Source organism: Muscardinus avellanarius (genome assembly GCF_963383645.1).
Source record: "Muscardinus avellanarius genome assembly, chromosome: 1".
In the NCBI taxonomy this organism is placed as follows: domain Eukaryota; kingdom Metazoa; phylum Chordata; class Mammalia; order Rodentia; family Gliridae; genus Muscardinus; species Muscardinus avellanarius.
In genome coordinates this window covers 130795199-130813394 of record NC_137786.1, presented here as the reverse complement: position 1 = coordinate 130813394, position 18196 = coordinate 130795199, and the positions used below count along the sequence as shown (strand labels likewise).

Below are 18196 nucleotides of genomic sequence, written 5' to 3'. Positions count from 1 at the left end.
CCCACCCAGTTTTATCATCATGGCTGGGTGAAGTCAATACTTTACTACCCAAGTAGTAAGAGAATGGCTGATCTGGCATGAGGAAATTGCAGCACATTGCTAATCCTACGACTTGAGGCCAAGACAGGAGGACCCCAGGCTTGTGCCCAGCTTCAGCAACTTAGTGAGGCCTTGTTTCAAAAAAAAAAAAAAAAAAAAAAGAATAAAAAATAGGACCTGGAGATACAAAAGTAGATGTCCCTGGGTTCAATCCCCACTACTGGGGAAAAAGAAAAAAAAAAATCCCAGCATTAGGGAGGCTGAGACTGGAGGATCGATTCTCAGACAGCCTCAGCTACTTTTTAGGCCCTTAGCAACTTAGTGAGACACTGTTTCAAAATAAAGAATAAAAAATAGGGCAGAGGGTGTAGCTGGGAGGATGAATGCCTCTGGGTTCCATCCCCAGACCCACAAAAAAAATAAAAAAAGAGGAAAGATGCATTCCTTATGCCACAGCAGTTAAGTACAGTCTCCTTGCAAGAGGAGTGTTACAAGCAGCAAGTTGGGTTTCTTTCTTTCTTTTTTTTTTTTTTTTTTTGTGGTGGTACTGGGGTTCCTGGAAACCCTTTTACTCAGGGCTACACTCCCAGACCTGTTTTTTATATTTTTATTTGGAAACAGAGTCTCTTAAGCCAGCACAGCTGACTCTGAACCTGTGTGATCCTCCTGTCTCTGCCTCCCAAGAGCGGGGATTACAAGTGTGCTCCACCACGCGCGGCTAGCAAGTTGGGTTTCATAGTGCCATTAATACAAGGGCTTTTGGGGTCAAACAGCTCTGTTTGACAGAAAAGCAGGAATGCCAAGCTACGCTGGATACAGTGCTGCCCCTGAAGACCCTTAAAGTCCAAAAGGAGCTGGTACCATTCAACCAAACTTAGAATCGTGTTTAAAAATGACAAAATGAGGCCAGGTGTGGCAGAACATGCCTGCAATCCTAGTGCTTTGGGAGGCTGAGATAAGAGAATAGCAGGTTTGAGGATAGCCTCACCAATGTAGTGGGACTGTCAACAACAGAACAAGATATTGTTTCAAAACAAAAATTAGGATAAGGACTTGAGGATAGAGCTCAGAGGTAGAATGCCCCTGGGTATTCAATCCCAAGCCACACTCCCACCCCCACATGTATGTATGTACACACACACACACACACACACACACAAATGCAATGGTAAACTAGGATCTTTTCTACTAAGAAAAACAACCCCGAGGTTCAATCTGTAGGAATTACTTAAATTCTGACGTTCAATCACAAACTCAAATTGTTTAATGTGATTATTATGTATTAACTAATCATTTTCTACTTGTTAATTTATGACATAAGCATATACTTAAGAGGCAATGCATATAGGGTTAAATAATAGGCTTCAATGCCAGCATTTTTTTGGGGGGGAGGGTACTAGGGGTGGAACCCAGGGGCTTTCAACCTCCGGGCTACACTCCCAGACCCATTTTATATTTTATTTGGAAACAGGGTCTCACTAAGTTGCTGAGAGCCTCACTAAGTAGCTGAGGCTGGCTTCCTACCCGTGCGATCCTCCTGTCTCAGCCTCCCAAGCGCGGGGATTACAAGTGTGCGCCACCACTCCTGGCAAATGCCAGCATTTTTATGTAGTAGTAATCTTAGGCAATTTTTTAGATCTTCTGTACCTAAATTCACTTATCTTTTTGTAAGCATTAAGTGACCTTATCTCTAAGACACATGAAATGGTAAGAACAAAAATGATAACTACATAACTGTAAGCTCTAACTACTGATGTTAATATTAGGCCTTGTTTAATTAATTTTACACAAAGTAAACTATATACCATAATTATAAAGAAATCTATAGCAAAGCAATAGCTAATGCACTAAAGTAAAACCTCATATACCCATCCTGGGTAGATGCCTTTTAGGTAAACAGGATTCTAAGAGTTGAGAATTCAGAATAATTTCTTATAAAGAGAAATATTGCACTACGGTTCACACTGGCAACTGGGGATCTTGTGAATTCAAAGGCTAGAAAGCTTGTCTTAAAGGAGCACCACAGCTGTGGGCGGGCTACTCCAAAGCATCACTGCACACCTGCTGGAGATTGCACTTCAAAGCCTTACAGGTATTAGGTAGAAATATTTTTTGGTAGTCTTCCTAATAGCAGTATCATTTCCTGTTCAAACATCCATCCAAAATAACCAAAACCACAATCAGCTGTGAACTTAAAAGGCTATTTTCCTAGCCAGGCATGGTGGCGCACACTTGTAATCCAAATACTTGGAAGACTGAGACAGGAGGATTCCAAGTTCAAGGACAGCCTCAGCAAGTAGTGAGACTCTCATCAACCTAGCAAGACCTTGTATCAAAATAAAAGTAAGCCAGGCTTGGTGGCACACGCTTGTAATCCCTGCGCTTTCAGATACTTAGTGAGACCCTGTTTCAAAATAAAGAATAAAAAATTGAGCTGGGAATGTATCTCGAAGGTAGAATGCCCCTGGGTTCCATTCCCAGTATCACACATCCACACAAAAAGAAGTTAATGCAGCCAAGCATAGTTGTCCACATTTGTAATTCTAGTACTTGGGAGGCTGAGACAGGAAGATTGCAGGTTCAAGGCCAACCTCGGCAACTTAGTGAGGCTCTCCACAACTTAGACGCTGTTTCAAAATATAATAGGGCTGGCGGTGTAGCTCTGAGATAGACTGCCTCTAAGTTCAAGCAAGCCGCAGCAAAATGCACACACACATAAATAAGAGCTGGCATGTGACAAGAACAAACTGGAAGAGGAAGATCAGACTGCAAAGTCTTAAGGGAAAGGATACAAAGAAACTATTTCAAATACTTACTATCTATTGTCTATAAATATTCAAAAGTAGCCTGGGTGTGGTGGCATGTGCCTGCAATCACTGTACTTGGGAGGCTGAGACAGGAGGATCACAGGTTTGAGGACAGCCTCAGCAAGCAGTGAGACTCTCATCAACCTAGCAATAACCTGTTTCCAAATAAGAAATAAAATCAGGCTGGGGGTGTAGCTTTAAGGTAAAATGCCTCTGGGTTCAATCCCTACTATTACAAAAATAAAAAATAAGATTTTAAAAATAATCTCTTGGGCTGGAGGCACAGCTCAGTGCTTAAGATTGTTACCAGGACACTACAAAACAAATAAAACAAACCTGTTTCGCTTATTTCACTTATTGTTCCACAACATTTTTGTTTGTTTTTGTGGTACTGGGGATTGAGCTCAGGGCATTCTACCTCTGAATTACACCCCCAGCCTTATTTTGTTTTTATTTTGAAACAGGGTCTTGGTAGATTGATAAGCGTCTCCCTACTTGCTGAGTCTGTCCTTGAACCCGAGAAGTTCCTGTCTCAGCCCCCCAAGTACTGGGATTCCAAGTGTGGTACCACCATTTTAGAGAATAAATGAAACCTCACAGAGATTCCTCAGAGCCAAACAGAAGGGAAGAACATTCTTAAACTACATCAGACAAAATTTTTAACAAGTCTCACACTACTGCAAGATGCATAGTTTTAAAGTAAATGATGTTAAGCCTACACAATGCTCCTCTTCCCCCTGCTGGATGCTTTTAAAGCAAAGTTTATTGCTGAGCATTTTAAATACTGTCCTTTAGGGTCTGATTTTCTTGTTAATTGGCCTTGCTACATGTGAGACTTAGAAAAGTTAACATATCCCATTTTGCTGTTGTCTGTAGTTTAAAGGAAGGTTTTAATGGAGAGAGGGAAATAAGTTCAACTAATGGCTCAAATTAGATATACCTACAGAACTACTCAGGATGTCAATGGCAATACCATATTATGCCAGCACTATCATGGATCATCTAAAATCCAGTTTTGCCCTTTTAAGCATCTGTGACCAAATCTGTTCCTGAATCACCCAGACTCCAGATATATAAGCATAATTCATTATGTGTCAGGCGAGGAATGGCTAGGGTGACTACATTCGCTAAGCAACAACCCTGTTCTGAGTAATATGCTGTCGCAGCTTTACTCAAATTGGCTCCAAATGATAACACCAGCAATGGAGTCATAAACACCCTGGTGAGCCCAAACCCTCCAGAATGGCAGGTCCCACAGCATCTGGCCCTGACACCTGTCCACAGGCTGCTGTGAATCACTTCTGAACATTATTGGAAGTCTAGTCTGATTAACAGTTCATATGTGTGTAGGATGAAACAAGGGAGGAGAAGATTCTTCCTTGAATTCCTTTCTTGAGCACCCCTCTCTACCATCGCAAAACATGCATTTCGAAATGGTAATGGGAGGGCAAAGCTGAATTACTCCATGGAGCATGCTTTTTTTTTTGTATTGGGACTGAACCCAGGGGGCATTCTACCTCTGAGCTAATTCCCAGCCCTTTTTAAACAGGATCTTGCTAAGTTGCAAAGGTTTGTCTTGGACCTGTGATTCTCCTGTCTCGGCCTCTCAAGTACTGAGAATACAAGCATGGGCTGCCACATCTGGCTGCAACATTCTTATTCAGTATCAGGCAACAGCCCCATCCTCCAGAGACAAAAGAAGCCCACAACAGAAGAGACAGCAATCACTGAGAAATCATCCATGGACTTAAGAAAGTGTCACGTATCCACAAGAGAAAGTCTCCCAATACATTCACTTTAACAGCTACAGATACTTCACTGTATGCCAAGAGAAAATTAAACTTAAGGGATAGGACTTCCTGAAAAGTAACTGAGAACACTCACCAAGACACTTGAAAGGTATAATTACAACGTGACTCTTGCACTGTTTTTTGTCCCTCCGGCACCAATTGTCAATACTGACAGGCTGGTTTGCTTCCATCACATTTGTGATCTTTAGCTCTGGATACATCTGTTAAGGACACACACAGCAAGTCAATCCACAGATGGATATACACTTTCAAGGATAAAAATCTAAGTTCACTCAGCCTCCACTCTTACCTACATAAAGCTGAAGTTCCACTCCACCATCCCTTGTTTCAAATGAAGTCACAAGTATAATGACACTGAACTATTAGTTTTCTTTTGACAGGTTACATTTCTAACTGCTTTCATGCATTCTCTTTCAAAAAGCAGCAGACTTTCAACCCAAAACAAATACAATTAGATATCAAGTTGATTTGAGTGCCCCTGGGTTCCATCTCCAGACCCCCCCCCCAAAAAAAAAAAGTTTACTTATAAACTGCTAACTCCTGAACTTAATTAAGCAGCAAGTCTATTGAAGTATCTGTTAATGAAATTATAAAACAATACTTTGTTCTGGCCTTAAATGTTAAGTCTTGGTAAGAAATTAAAACATCTCATAGCCCTTTTTTTTATTAACCAAAAGAAGCTGAATCAGACTTGAGATGATCATTTAATACTGGCAGCTTTTTATAAGCAAGTAGAAAGCACAAGCACATATGACATGTTTTGCCTTCCACCTTCTAAGATTGGTGGGAAGACAAAAGTATCAAGTTATGTTCCTAGAGCACTTGCCAGACTCCTGGAGCATTTCTTCTGGAAAGAACTGAAAGCTCAAAGCACACACAGGCAAAGCCTTTGAGAGATCTCAATCAGAGCAAACATTTAGAAGCAAAGGGCCTAGGGCTCCAATTATTGGCATCATCTTGATTGTGGGTCAAAAGAATGACAGAGTGTTTCCAAAGTAAACAAACTCAACCCTGACACAGGGGGAAAAAAAAGTGGTTTTAAATTCCTGGCAACAATCTTACCTCCTGACAGTACTGAAGAACTTCTTCTTTTGTTCCAAAGCAGCTCTTGGTGCCTGTTGGGTCAGGTTCCCATTTCCCAGTCTGAATGTTCACATGCATATTTAACTTCCCACAAAACATGGCGATTTGAGGCTCGGCAACAGCAAATCCTGTTCCAGCATTGGCTGCAAGAGCCTATACCAAAGGGGGAAAAAAAATTCCAGGTTTACTCCCAAAAGGCTGGCAGAAAGGAACATTCATTCAGCAGTCTGTGACAGAACTGATCATTTGGTATCCTTCATTCATTATTCACTATGCTTATCTTCATAAGCAAATCCTTTCCTCAGGAGGTGGGTCAAATTATTTTAAATGATCTTTGGAAGCATATGGAAATAAAAGTCAGTGGGAAATCTAACCTGACCTAGGATACTTCTAACTTGAGAGCTTGTAACTTGACTATACTCTGCTCTAAAACAAGAAATCTACTCATTTCTTCACATACCAAATGATTAGGGAATGATGAAAGTTCCAATAATTTTACTTAATTCACCCATACAACAATTTATTTTTTATTTTTTTGCAGGTCTGGGGATGGAACCTAAGAGGCATTTGGCCTCCGAGCTACACCCCCTGCCCAATTTTTTTATTCTTTATTATGAAACAGGGTCTCACTGAGTTGCGAAGGGCCTCACTACGTAGCTGAGGCTGTCCACGAACTGCGATCCTCTGGTCTCAGACTCCCAAATGCTGGGATTACAAGCGTGTGCCACCACGCCTGGCTCCAAAAATTTTTATTGAGCAACTATTTTGCAAAGCAATGTGCTAAATGTTCAGGATACAGGGTGAGCAAAAAGTCATGACCCTATTTTGAATCTCAAGGCTCCCAGGCAAAATGTGCACAAAAAAATGTGTAACTGCATTCCCAGTCCTAACAAGGAAGAGAGTGCTGAGAAAACATATAAAAAGGAATCTAAGAATGGTGGGAAGACGATCAAGGAAGCCTCCTGGAAAGAGTAGAGCTTTGAACATTGAACATGTAATGAATGTGGATGGTGAGATAAAAGAAAGGGGAGGGAGAGGCAGGCCCAGACCATCTGTACTCCAAAGGATTTCAGTCTTTATCCCTAGATGGGTTGAGATTTTAGGAACACGAAATTACTACTTATTTTTTGTTCGTGGTACTGGAGGTGGAACCCAGGGGCTTTCTACCTCCAGGCTATACTCTCAGACCTAATTTTATACTTTATTTGGAAACAGGGTCTCATTACGTTGCTGAGAGCCTCACTAAGTAGCTGAGGTTGTGCTTCCAACCTGTGCAATCCTCCTGTCTCAGCCTCCCAAGCGCTGGGATTACAAGCATGCGCCACCACGCCCAACCAAAACTACTACTTCAAAATGCAGCTCTGATGCTTTCTCTGGCTGCAGGATCAAGAACTGGCTAAAAGGAAATAGGCGTGTAAGCAGGGAAAAGGTTCAGGAAGCTAGAGGTACAGAGCATAAAGAAGGGTAACAGTTACCCTGGGCTAAGGTCAGGTGTGGTGAAGAACGACTCAACAGATGAGAAAGAGAAAAATGGCAAGTCTTAGTGAGAGATTAGATGAGGAGGATGTGGAACAGGATAATGTAAAGTGCTAGCAGCTTTGTTCCCAGCCTGAGGTGCTACTTACTGGGAGGTGGTTGGAATCCTTAGGAGGTAGGGTGTAGTGAAAGGAAGTCAGGTCACTGGGGGTGTGCTCTTGAAGGGGACCTTAGAACATCAGGCTCTTCCCGTGACTTTGCTTCCCAGCTACCAAGAAGTGAGCAGCTCTCTGCCATGTGCTCTCCTCATGATGTTCTTCCTCACCACCCATCAAAAGCAACAGGCCTCAACCAACTATGGGCTGAAACCTTCAAACTGTGAGCCAAAATAAATGCTTCCTCTTTTTAAGTTATCTCAACTATCTCACTACAGTAATGCAAAGCTGGCTAACAGCTTGCACTACTCAATATGTGGTGGCATCATTTGTGGAAACAGAACAATGAAAAGGATTTCACGAGCCAGCCATTGTGCGTACCTGTGGTCCCAGCTACTTAGGAAGCCTAGGCAGGACTGTGTGAGTTCAGGAGCTTGGAGGCCAGCCTGGGCAACGTGGCATGACCCATCTGTTTGTTTTGTTGGTACCAGGGATTGAACCCAGGGCCATTCTACTCTGTTTATTTTGAAATAGGGTCTTGCTAAGTTGCTGAGACTCTCCTTGAACCAGTGATCTTCTTGTCCCAACCTCCCAAGTACTAGGTGCTCCACCACACCTGTCTGCAAGACCCATCTTTTTAAAGAGCCGGGCACGGTGGCACACACCTGTAATCCCAGTACTTTGGGGGCTGAGACAGGAGGATCGCAGGTTTGAAGGCAACCTCAGCAACGTAGTAAGACTCTACCTAGTGAGGCTTTTTTTTTTTTTTTCAAAATAAAAATTAAAACAGGGCCAGTGGTGTACATAGCTCAGAAGTATAATGTGCCTGGGTTTAATCTCCAGTAACACACACACACACCACACACACACACACACACACACACACACAGGGAGATGGACACTTCATGAACAAATTCTTTTATTATCTTGTATTGGTTAAAGGTAATTTACTATTCCATAAAGTCTTTCTTTGGGTCAGTATCCTCTTTTTGTGACCAGCTCTAAATTATTAATACCTCAGAACATACAGGCAAGAAATAGTATTTACAAAGTTAGGCAATGTGGTGACTTACATTTGTAAACCCAGTACTTGGGAGGCTGAGACAGGAGGATTGCAGGATCATAGCCAGCAACTGCTTAGTAAGGTCCTCCATAACTTAGTAAGACACTGTTTCAAAATAAAGAATAAAAAATAGGGGTGGGCTGGGGTGTAGCTCAGAGGTAGAATGCCCATGGGTTCTATCCCTAGTATTGCAAAAAAAAAAAAAAAAAAAAAAAAAAAAAAAGTGCTTATGAATGATGAGAGCAAGACTCCTGGAAAGTGCTATGTGCTAGAAGATCACATATACATCTAATGTTACAGCCTTTATCCCCAAGGATGTGTCCTACAATTCCTGTGGATGCCTGATGGTTTTTCAATACATAAATGCCTATGAGAGCCTGGTGTGGTAGCTCACACTCGCAATTTCAGGACTTGGGGGGGCTAAGAAAGGAGAATTGCATGTTTGAAGCTGCCTCAGCAAGAAGGAAGACCCTCATCAACCTAACAAGATCCTATTTCAAAATAAAAATAAAAAAATATATCTGGGGCTACAGCTCAGAGGTAAAATGTCCCTGAGTTTAATCCCCAGTACAAATAAATAACTATAATAAAGTTGTTTATAAATTAGGCAAAGTAATAAATAGTCAATAACTAATAATAAAATAGAACAACATCAGCCTGCTTTCTATTCAAGAGAAGAAAGAAGCTGGGCATGGTAGCACACACTTGTAATCTCAGTACATGGGAAGCTGAGACAGGAGGATCATAGGTTTGAGAACAGCCTCAGCAAGTAGTGAGACTGTTTCAAAATAAAGATAAAATAGAGATGGGTGTGTAGCTCATAGGTAGAATGCCTCTGGGTTCAGGTTCAATATCCAGTACCACACATATACACAAAGGGGAGGGGCGCACAAACACTGTTGGATCACTGGGAAAAAGCTAATTTGAAATAAAAATGTCGTCAAAGTCTGTCAGGGTTAGAAAATACCACAACTAAATCCAGCAAACAATTATCACCTTAATTAACTAAAACTGACTGTAGCTCTGCTGTAATGAATACTCATTTATTAAAGGAAGAGGTCCCATGCCTTCAGTAAACTCTGCATGATGCTAAAGAGTGATATAAATTCTTGCCTCCTCCAAAGAGAAAAAACATTTAGAGATACCTGGAGAAAGGAACACACTTTTGTGCAGGTAATGCTTAAATAGTGTTTGATAATTTTTAAAAATCGTTAAATGGTATAACAAGAGAAGTGTACTTAATTTTCATGCTGAATCTCAAGTTGTGTACCAAAAGGCCTCTTTCTGGTCCAGGCATGGTGGCACATGCTCCTAGTACTTGGGAGGCTGAGAAAGGAGGATCATTGAGTTTGTGGACCGCCTCAGCTACTTAGTGAGGCCCTCTGCAACTTACTGAGACCCTGTTTCAAAATAAAGAATAAAAAATGTGGCTGAAGCTGGGCATGGTGGCAAATGCTTGTAATCCCAGCATTTGGAAGGCTAAGACAGGAGGATCATGGTTTAAGACCAGCCTCAGCTACTTAGTGAGGCCCTCTGCAACTCAGTGAGACCCTGTTTCAGAATAAAGAATAAAAATAGGGGTGGGAGCCGGGCGTGGTAGTGCACGCTTGTAATCCCCGCACTTGGGAGGCTGAGACAGGAGGATCACACAGGTTCAAAGCCAGCCTCAGCAACTTAGTGAGACCCTGTTTCCAAATAAAAAATATAAAATGGGTCTGGGAGTATAGCCCGGAGGTAGAAAGCCTCTGGGTTCCACCCCCAGTGCCACCCAAAAAAAAAAATTAAAAATAGGGGTGGGGGTGTAACTTGGAGGTAGAATTCCCCTGGGTTCCATCCCCAGTACCACACACACACAGAGAAGGGCTGAATAAAGAATAAAAAATAGCTCAGAGGTAGAATGTCCCTCTACTGGGTTCAATGCCCGTACTAGCTCCCGCCCCTCAAAAAAAAAAGCCTCTTCTTGAGACTATAGAACACTTAGTGGTGGAGAGCTTTCCTAGCACTTCCTTAGGAGGGAGGCCTAAGGTTGCATCCCTACAACCAACATCCAAAAAAAGTCTTTTTTTTTTACAATCCACATCTAAGGATTGTGGCTAGAAAACCGAATTATGATACAGAGAAAAATGGATATATAGAGAGATAAGAACAAAGAAATCCCAGGGGTGTGTGTGTGTGTTTGTGTGTACACCAAAACTAATACAAGCACTCTTCCCAAATTCTTTGCTTCCTACTTCAAAAGCCCAGATAGAAATAAATCAAGAAAACCTAGAAAGACATGACAAATATGTAAACGAGAAAGCCAAACGAGAAAGAAACATGTTTCTTAAATCTACTACATATGAACTACCAATCTGATGAAAGATTCTAAGCAATCTTTTCTAAAGTCTATGACCTTGTATACTTTAACACTAAACACAGATACTAAATAAAAAGGTTCTGGGTATGTATCCAATCTTTCAGAAGGCTGGAGGTAAAAGTGAAAACATTTACCCCTTAAATTCCAAAAATGACACAGGTCAGAAAGAGTGTCAATTAGTTACGTGAGCTCACCCAAGCCACAGCCCTGAAGTAGTGGATTTTAGCACAGGCAGCCATTTATCAGCACCAAAGATTATGTTCCACATGTTACTCATTATGGTTGTTGGTTAAAAGACCACAAGAGTTCCAACAGTATAAATGTTCAGTTTACGGGTCAACCACGGAGGTCAATACATCAGTGGTGAGTGCATTTGATCCCTACACCAAGATGGTCAGCATTACCTTCCCTAAAGAGAATCTAAAATACCAGAGGTTAAAGCAACAGGAAGAGTAGCTAAGCAGCAACAGATCCTCACATCAGCTACCACCAAGAAAAAGGAGGGTAACTGGAATCAATCCAGACAGCTAATAGGCCATAGTGATTCACTTCTGAGTTCACAAAGATTAATCCTTGTGGTCATGAGAGACTCTCAAGAAGGTATCATCTGAAACATAAAAAGCCTCTGTGGACCATGTCTAGGAATCAACTAATCAAACATACCCCAACCTTACCTTGGGTGTGACAGTGTAATTTTTTTCTATAATGTTTGGACTTCTTTACTTTGAAAATGCTCTTATTTAATGTGCTCTCCATTTTCTTAAGCAAAGACTGTGCCTTGATCCATTACATCAACATATAAATCAATCCATTCCCTAATTTAACTTGTTACAAATGGGATTCACTGCCAAGTCAGCACTTCTGACATCCTGTGAACCTGGAATCCTCTATGAAAGAAAATTAATGCCCCATGTGTTGGCACTTAAGCCAGTCCTTATGATCTATGCACATCGCAGCACTTTTAAGGCTTTGAAAACAAATTGCATCAATTGCTTTCCTAGCCAGTGCTTCTACTTTACTTAATAATTCATTCTTAATAGGAAATTCCATTTTATTAATTTGGCTTGGGGAAAACAGTTTAGCTATCCAAGGACAGAAATTCAACTTGGTAAAAACTACTTCTAGTAACTTGGTTGAAACCCTAAAATAACTTAAAGCAATACACATGCAAATACAATAAATCTAAATCAGAACCTACAATACATCAGGTCTTTTCATCATCACTTCAAAAGACACAACTCCCAGGGCTGCATCCCCATCTCTTCTCCCCTGACACCACCACTCAGGACCAAGGCGGTCCTCCCACTCCAAGGCTTCATTACTTCTTTCCTCATTAAAGGCTACTATTCAGAATCAGATCCAGCTCTAGGGTTTGTCAAAGTGACTGCTATAGAGGAAGCATCTTCAAATGTTTCAAAAATAAAAAAGGTAGGGGAAAAATACACAGATCTGGGGTTTTACAGCGCCTACTTATCATTTGAGGCTAGCAATAGCAAATAGCAAGACACAACACTTCTATTCAAAGATCTTTTTTTTTAAGCCATTAAAATGACAATCTATTAAAAGATTTGAAGAACCTATATACTACTTTCATTCCTGTTTGCTCAAGTGCTGAACAGCACCTGATAATAAATTATAACTTAAATCTATCTCACAAACTTTCACCAAAGATTTACTTAACTGGACAAAGTGAAATAAACCCAGTTCTTGGGACACTTTGAAGATATCTCCCCTAAGATACTTATTAGTTGCAAAACAGAAAACAGTTATTTTAGAGTGAAGATACCTATCAGACACAAATATTAACTTTACCAGCAACAAGACATTTCAGAATACTAATCAGAACCAGAGCTGGGCGTGGTGTTGCACGATTATAATCCCAGCATTCAGGAGGCTGAGAGAGGAAGGATCGCGGTTTGCAGACAGCCTCAACTACTACTTAGTAAGGCCCTTTGCAACTCAGTGAGACCCTGTTTCAAAATAAAGAATAAAAAATAGGGCTGGGGGTGTTGCTCAGAGGTAGAATGCCCCTGGGTTCTACCCCCAGTACCGTTAGAGAGAAAGAGAGAGAAAGAAAGAGGAAGGGAGGGAGGGAAACTAAACGAAACCGGGAATGATGGCACACACTTGTAATTCCAGGATTTGGGAAGCTGAGACAGGAGGATTGCGATTTGAGGCCAGCCTCAGCTACTTAGCCCCTTTGCGACTCAGAGAGACCCTGTTTCAGAATAAAGAATAAAAATTGGAGCCGGGCGTGGTGGTGCACACTTGTAATCCCAACATTTGAGAGGCTGAGACAGGAGGATCATGGTTCACAGACAGCCTCAGCTACTTAGTGAGGCCCTCCACAACTTAGACCCTTTTTCAAAATAAAGAATAAAAAACAGGGCTGGGGGTATTGCTCAGAGGTAGAATGTCCCTAGGTTCCATTCCCAGTACCGCAAAGAGAGAGAGAGAGAGAGAGGAGAGAGAGGAGAGAGAGGAGAGAGAGGAGAGAGAGAGAGAGAGAGAGAGAGAGAGAGAGAAAATGAATGAATAAAAATAGGGCTGGGGGGTTAGCTTGGTGGTAGAATACCCCTGGGTTCCATTCCCAGTACCTAAAAAAAAAAAAAAAAAAAAAAAAAGACGACTGATCAGAACTGGGCATAATGGTGTGCATCTGTATGTAATCCCAGTACTTAGAAAGCCGAGACAGGAGGATCACAGGTTTACAGCCAGCCTCGGCAATTTATTAAGACCCTGTTTGAAAATAAAAAATAAACAGGGTTGGGGGCATATATCTCAGAGGTAGAAGGCTCCTAGGTTTAAACCCCAATACCCTGAAGGGGAAAAAAAAATCAGAGCTGGGGATGTTGGGGCTGTAGCTCAGTGGTAGAAAGCATAAAGCCCAGGATTCCAGACACACACACACACACACACACACACACACACACACACACACACACACACACACACACACCAGGAAAAACTGAGGTACTGTGAAAAATCGGAAAAGACTAAGCAAAAATGACAAGCTTAATGTGGGAACCTGGACAGGATCCTCCAACAGGAAGAGGACTTTAGAGGAGAAACTGGAGCAAGTATTTGCCTAAGCTATGCCAACACAAATCTCCCAATTTTGATAATTGCTCTATGGGTTATATAAGATGTTAACATTAATGGAAGGCATGGGGAACTGTGTTATCTTTGCAACTTTTATTTAAAATTAGTTCACAATAATAAAGAGCTTTTTTTCCTGGGGGGGGTGGTAATGCATCTCAGTGGTAGAGCTCAGCATGCATGAGACCACACAAGAGACCCTAGATTCACTAATACTGCCTCAAAACTAAAGTGTTTTTGTTTTAAAACCTGTTCATTATCTACATGGATTTCACCTGAAAACCATGATTTCAATCTTAAAAAGTCTAATCGGTTGTTAAAATGAGAAGACACACTAGTTAAATTAGAAAACTACCAAGTTTACAGAGATCAGTCTCAATACCTAAAAAGCATATTATCTATTCCAAATACACAACTACACATCCTAATGTAGTAAAGCCCCAGGAGCAGGTTTCCTAGCAATAAGAGAACTATACAATTCTGACCCAGAGCTTAATGTAAAGAAATTCATTCCACCTTGGTTGCTATTAAAGGGGTGCCTATAGTATGGAACCTTTAGAATAGCAGCAGACAAGTGAAGCTTTGAATTAAAAAAAAAAAAAAATCCTGGCTTCAAGCCAGGTGTAGTGGCACACACCTGTAACCCCAGCTAGTCAAAGGCTTAGGTAAGAGGATCACAAGTTTGAGCCTGGCCTGAGGAACTTAGCAAGACTCTGATTCAAAATAAAAAGGGACTAGGGTTATAGCTCAGTGGCAGAAAACTTACCTCGCATACTCAAGTTGCTGGGTTCAGTTCCCAGTACCACCATTTAAAAAAAATCTATGCTTCAAAAATTTCAACACACTCTGACAAAACAGCAAGATTCTTACTAAGTGTTCTGGTTTTGCTTTTTGTTTTGTTTGTGTTACTGGGGGTGGAATCCAGGGGCTTTTCTATTTCCAGGCTATACTCCCAGACCTATTTTTATATTTTATTTGGAAACAGGGTCTTACTAAGTTGCTGAGAGCCTCACTAAGTAGCTGAGGCTGGCTTCGAACCTGTGCGATCCTCCTGCCTCAGCCTCCCAAGCTCTATGATTACAAGCGTGCGCCACCACGTCTGGGCTCAGTGTTCTGGTTTAAACAGTACTGAGACAATCTCTTCTTTAAAATGACACTTTGCATTACATCCATTTTTAAGTTCTTGGTCTTTTGCTTCACATTAGAACTAATTAGAAACTGGTAAATCAGGTGTAGGGGGAAAAACTCAGCATTAAAAGTTATCCCTATACTGATACATATACCAGCTGCTAGGCATTATTTTTCAGAGACACTAATTTACACAAATAACCCCTGCTTTTATTAGAGCTCTAAATATTAAAGTATAAATGAGGTATCAGTTCCAAGACTGAAAATGGCTTTGCCTGTCTCCACAGCTTTTTTGGGAACACAGTAATTTATCCATCTGGATTACACTGGTAAAGTTCCAAGCACTATGATTTAACAGAGGACTACTGTTCACTATATGTTAAGAGGAGAGCTGAGTCTTTATAAAGGAAGATACTGAAAATACACAAATACATAAAATATTTTTATGTGAAAAAAAATCATGCAGGACAGTGTTTACTAAAATCCTCACAAATGGTTTCTTCAGCAGTTCTTGTGTTTCTTCCCAATGGCTACTATAAAATATGTCAAAGGAACTCATTTGCAGAGATATAGAGCCACTGCGGGCTTGCCTTGGCCAACTATTATTCTTTTCATTGTGCTCTGTGACTCAGAGGAAGTGTGTGAGATGGTGGCTAAATCCATGGCATAAGACACATGAGTGGGTTCCAGCTTCGTCACTGACCAGCTATGTCAATTCTGGTGGGTCACCTAACCTTCCTGAGCCTGTTTCCTCTATTAAAATGATAATAAAAAGTGAACTAACAAAACAAAAAGAAATCCAGGCATGGTGGTGCACACTTGTAATCCCAGCATTCGGGAAGCTGAAACCTAAGGATCGTGGTTCACGGTCAGCCTCAGCTACTTAGTGAGGCCCTCTGCAACTTAGTGAGACCCGGTTTCAAAATAAAGAATAAAAAATAGGGCAGGGGGTGTAACTTGGAGGTTGAATGCCCCTGAGTTCCATCCCCAGACCCGAAAAAAAAAAAAAAAAAAAATCGACAAGTCAGGGGCAGTGGCACATGCCTGGTAGTCCCAGTTCTTGAGAGGCTGAAACAGGAGGATCATATTCTTAAGGCCAGCGTGTGCTAATTTGTTTCATTTTAAAATAGAATCGAGGATATAGCTCAGTGGTTCAATCCCCAGCACCACAAAATAAACAAATAAGCAAATAAAATAAAACAATGACAAAGTGCTTAAAGCAGTGTTTGTCGCAAAGAAGGAACATCTTCAAGCACTGGTGGCTATTTTTATTATCAGGCTTGAAAATTCTTCATCTGTAAAACAGGGCTACTCACATACCTATTCCTCTCAGGCCTGTGGTGGGGATTAAATTAAGATAATGCACAGAAGCACTAAGCACAATGCTGCTGCAGAGCCAGTGTCATTACCATCGAGCTGGCTCCTGAAGATTTAATTCTCTCTGGCTACAATTACACAGAGCAGGGTTTAAATGATGGGCACTCAAGGGAAGAGCACATGAAGCCTCCATGTGACTAGACATCTTTCCAAAACCCAGGATGGCATTAAATGAGTTTAAAAGACTGTGTGTCCTATCCTTACCTATTAAATCTGAACATGCACAAAGCCACTGGCATTAATGCTCCATATTTTGTGAGAATTCAGCCACCAAATGTTTACATAATTTTTTTTCTTTTTTGCGCTACTGGAAATGGAACCTAGGGGCATTGTACCTCCGAGCTACATCCCAGCCCTATTTTTTAGTCTTTTTATTTTTTTGAAACAGGGTCTCACGGAGTTGCAAAAGGCCTCACTAAGGAGCTGAGGCCGTCTGCAAACCGGGATCCTCCAGTCTCAGCCTCCCGAATGCTGGGATTACAAGCATGTGCTGCCATGCCCAGCCTCTACATAAACTACTTAATATAACTCTGCCACTTAAAGAAAACTGTCAGGAATAGGTAGCTTACTGACTCTAGCCCACCTTCCAACTGGATGGAAATGAAGTCAGGATGAATTTGTAGTTACTACTGAGACATTTCTGTGATTAAAGGAGCCCTATGGAAGTTATTTGTCTAAAGTTGTTTTCTTGATGGACATTTCCTCTGCGAATTAGCTATGCAACCTCATGAAAGCTGTTTAATCGCTCTTGACCTTAGTTTATATTTTTATACAATATAAATATGGTTCTACCCAAATTTTAGTTTACCACAATAATTGAGATAGCTAACTATATGTATACATTGTGTGTGTGTGTGTGTGTGTGTGTGTGTGTGTGTGTGTGTGTGTGTTGAGGGAACGGGGATTGAACCCATGGGTATTCTACCACTGAGCTGTACCCCAGCTCTATTTTTATTTTAAAACAAGGTCTCAGTTAAGGGCCTCGTGAGGCTGCTGAGGCTAGTTGTGAACTCGCAATCCTCCTGTCTAAGCCTCCCAAGTACTAGGTTTACAGGTATGTACCACCATGCCCTGCTACATTGCTACAATATTAACTTTGGTTTTTTGTCCACACTACAAAAGATAAAAGTCTACTTTCCTAAAAGTGTGTGTGTGTGTGTGTGTGTGTGTGTGTGTTTCTGGGGATTGAACCCAGAACACTCTACCTCTAACCCCAGCCACATTTTTTAAAATTTATATACACTTATTTATTTTTTGGTACTGGGATTGAATCCAGAGGCATTCTTACTCCAAGCCACACCCCTAGCCCAATTTTATTTTCAAACAAGTTCCAACTAGGTTGTAGAGGCTGTCCTCAAATCTGTGATCCTCCTGTCCCAACAAAACCAAGTACTGAGATTACAGGTGTGCGTCACCATGCCCAACTTACTTTCCTAGAAATTCCAATGCATAAGAGGCATATGCTGGAAACAAAGACGGCTTCCTCGCTGAATTACATTTCACTATTATTCCACAGCAAAATAATCATTTATCATACTTTGCAAGGAGGCTTGATGATCTAAATGGTGTGAACTTAGGCTTAACCTTTGAACTCAGTGGTCACTACTACTTAGGTGTTATTAAGAGTCGGCTAGGCTCAGAGAGACCCTTAGCAACTTAGCAAGAACCTATTTCAAAATAATAAAATAAGTCAGGCATGGTGGCGCACACTTGTAATTCCCATGCTTGGAAGGCTGAGACAGAAGGATTGCACAGGTTTGAAACCAGCCTCAGCTACTTAGTGACGCTCTCAGCAACTTAGT

At 41.2% G+C, this 18196-nt stretch overlaps 1 protein-coding gene across 28 annotated transcripts in view; it reads right to left on the bottom strand.

Moving 5' to 3' along the window:
• Positions 1 to 18196, bottom strand: part of APLP2 (amyloid beta precursor like protein 2) — a gene marked incomplete at both ends in the record, with an annotated part of 69471 nt that overhangs the window by 30630 nt on the left and 20645 nt on the right. For 18 of the 28 annotated variants that reach the window (XM_080700001.1, XM_080700012.1, XM_080699986.1 and 15 more), the window contains 2 exons: positions 4731 to 4857; positions 5720 to 5893. In XM_080700001.1, coding sequence (XP_080556127.1) covers positions 4731 to 4857; positions 5720 to 5893 — 301 coding nt within the window. Of the gene's footprint in view, positions 1 to 4730; positions 4858 to 5704; positions 5894 to 18196 lie in introns of all 28 variants that reach the window. The other 10 variants (XM_080699995.1, XM_080700000.1, XM_080700002.1 and 7 more) reach the window with 3 other exon arrangements.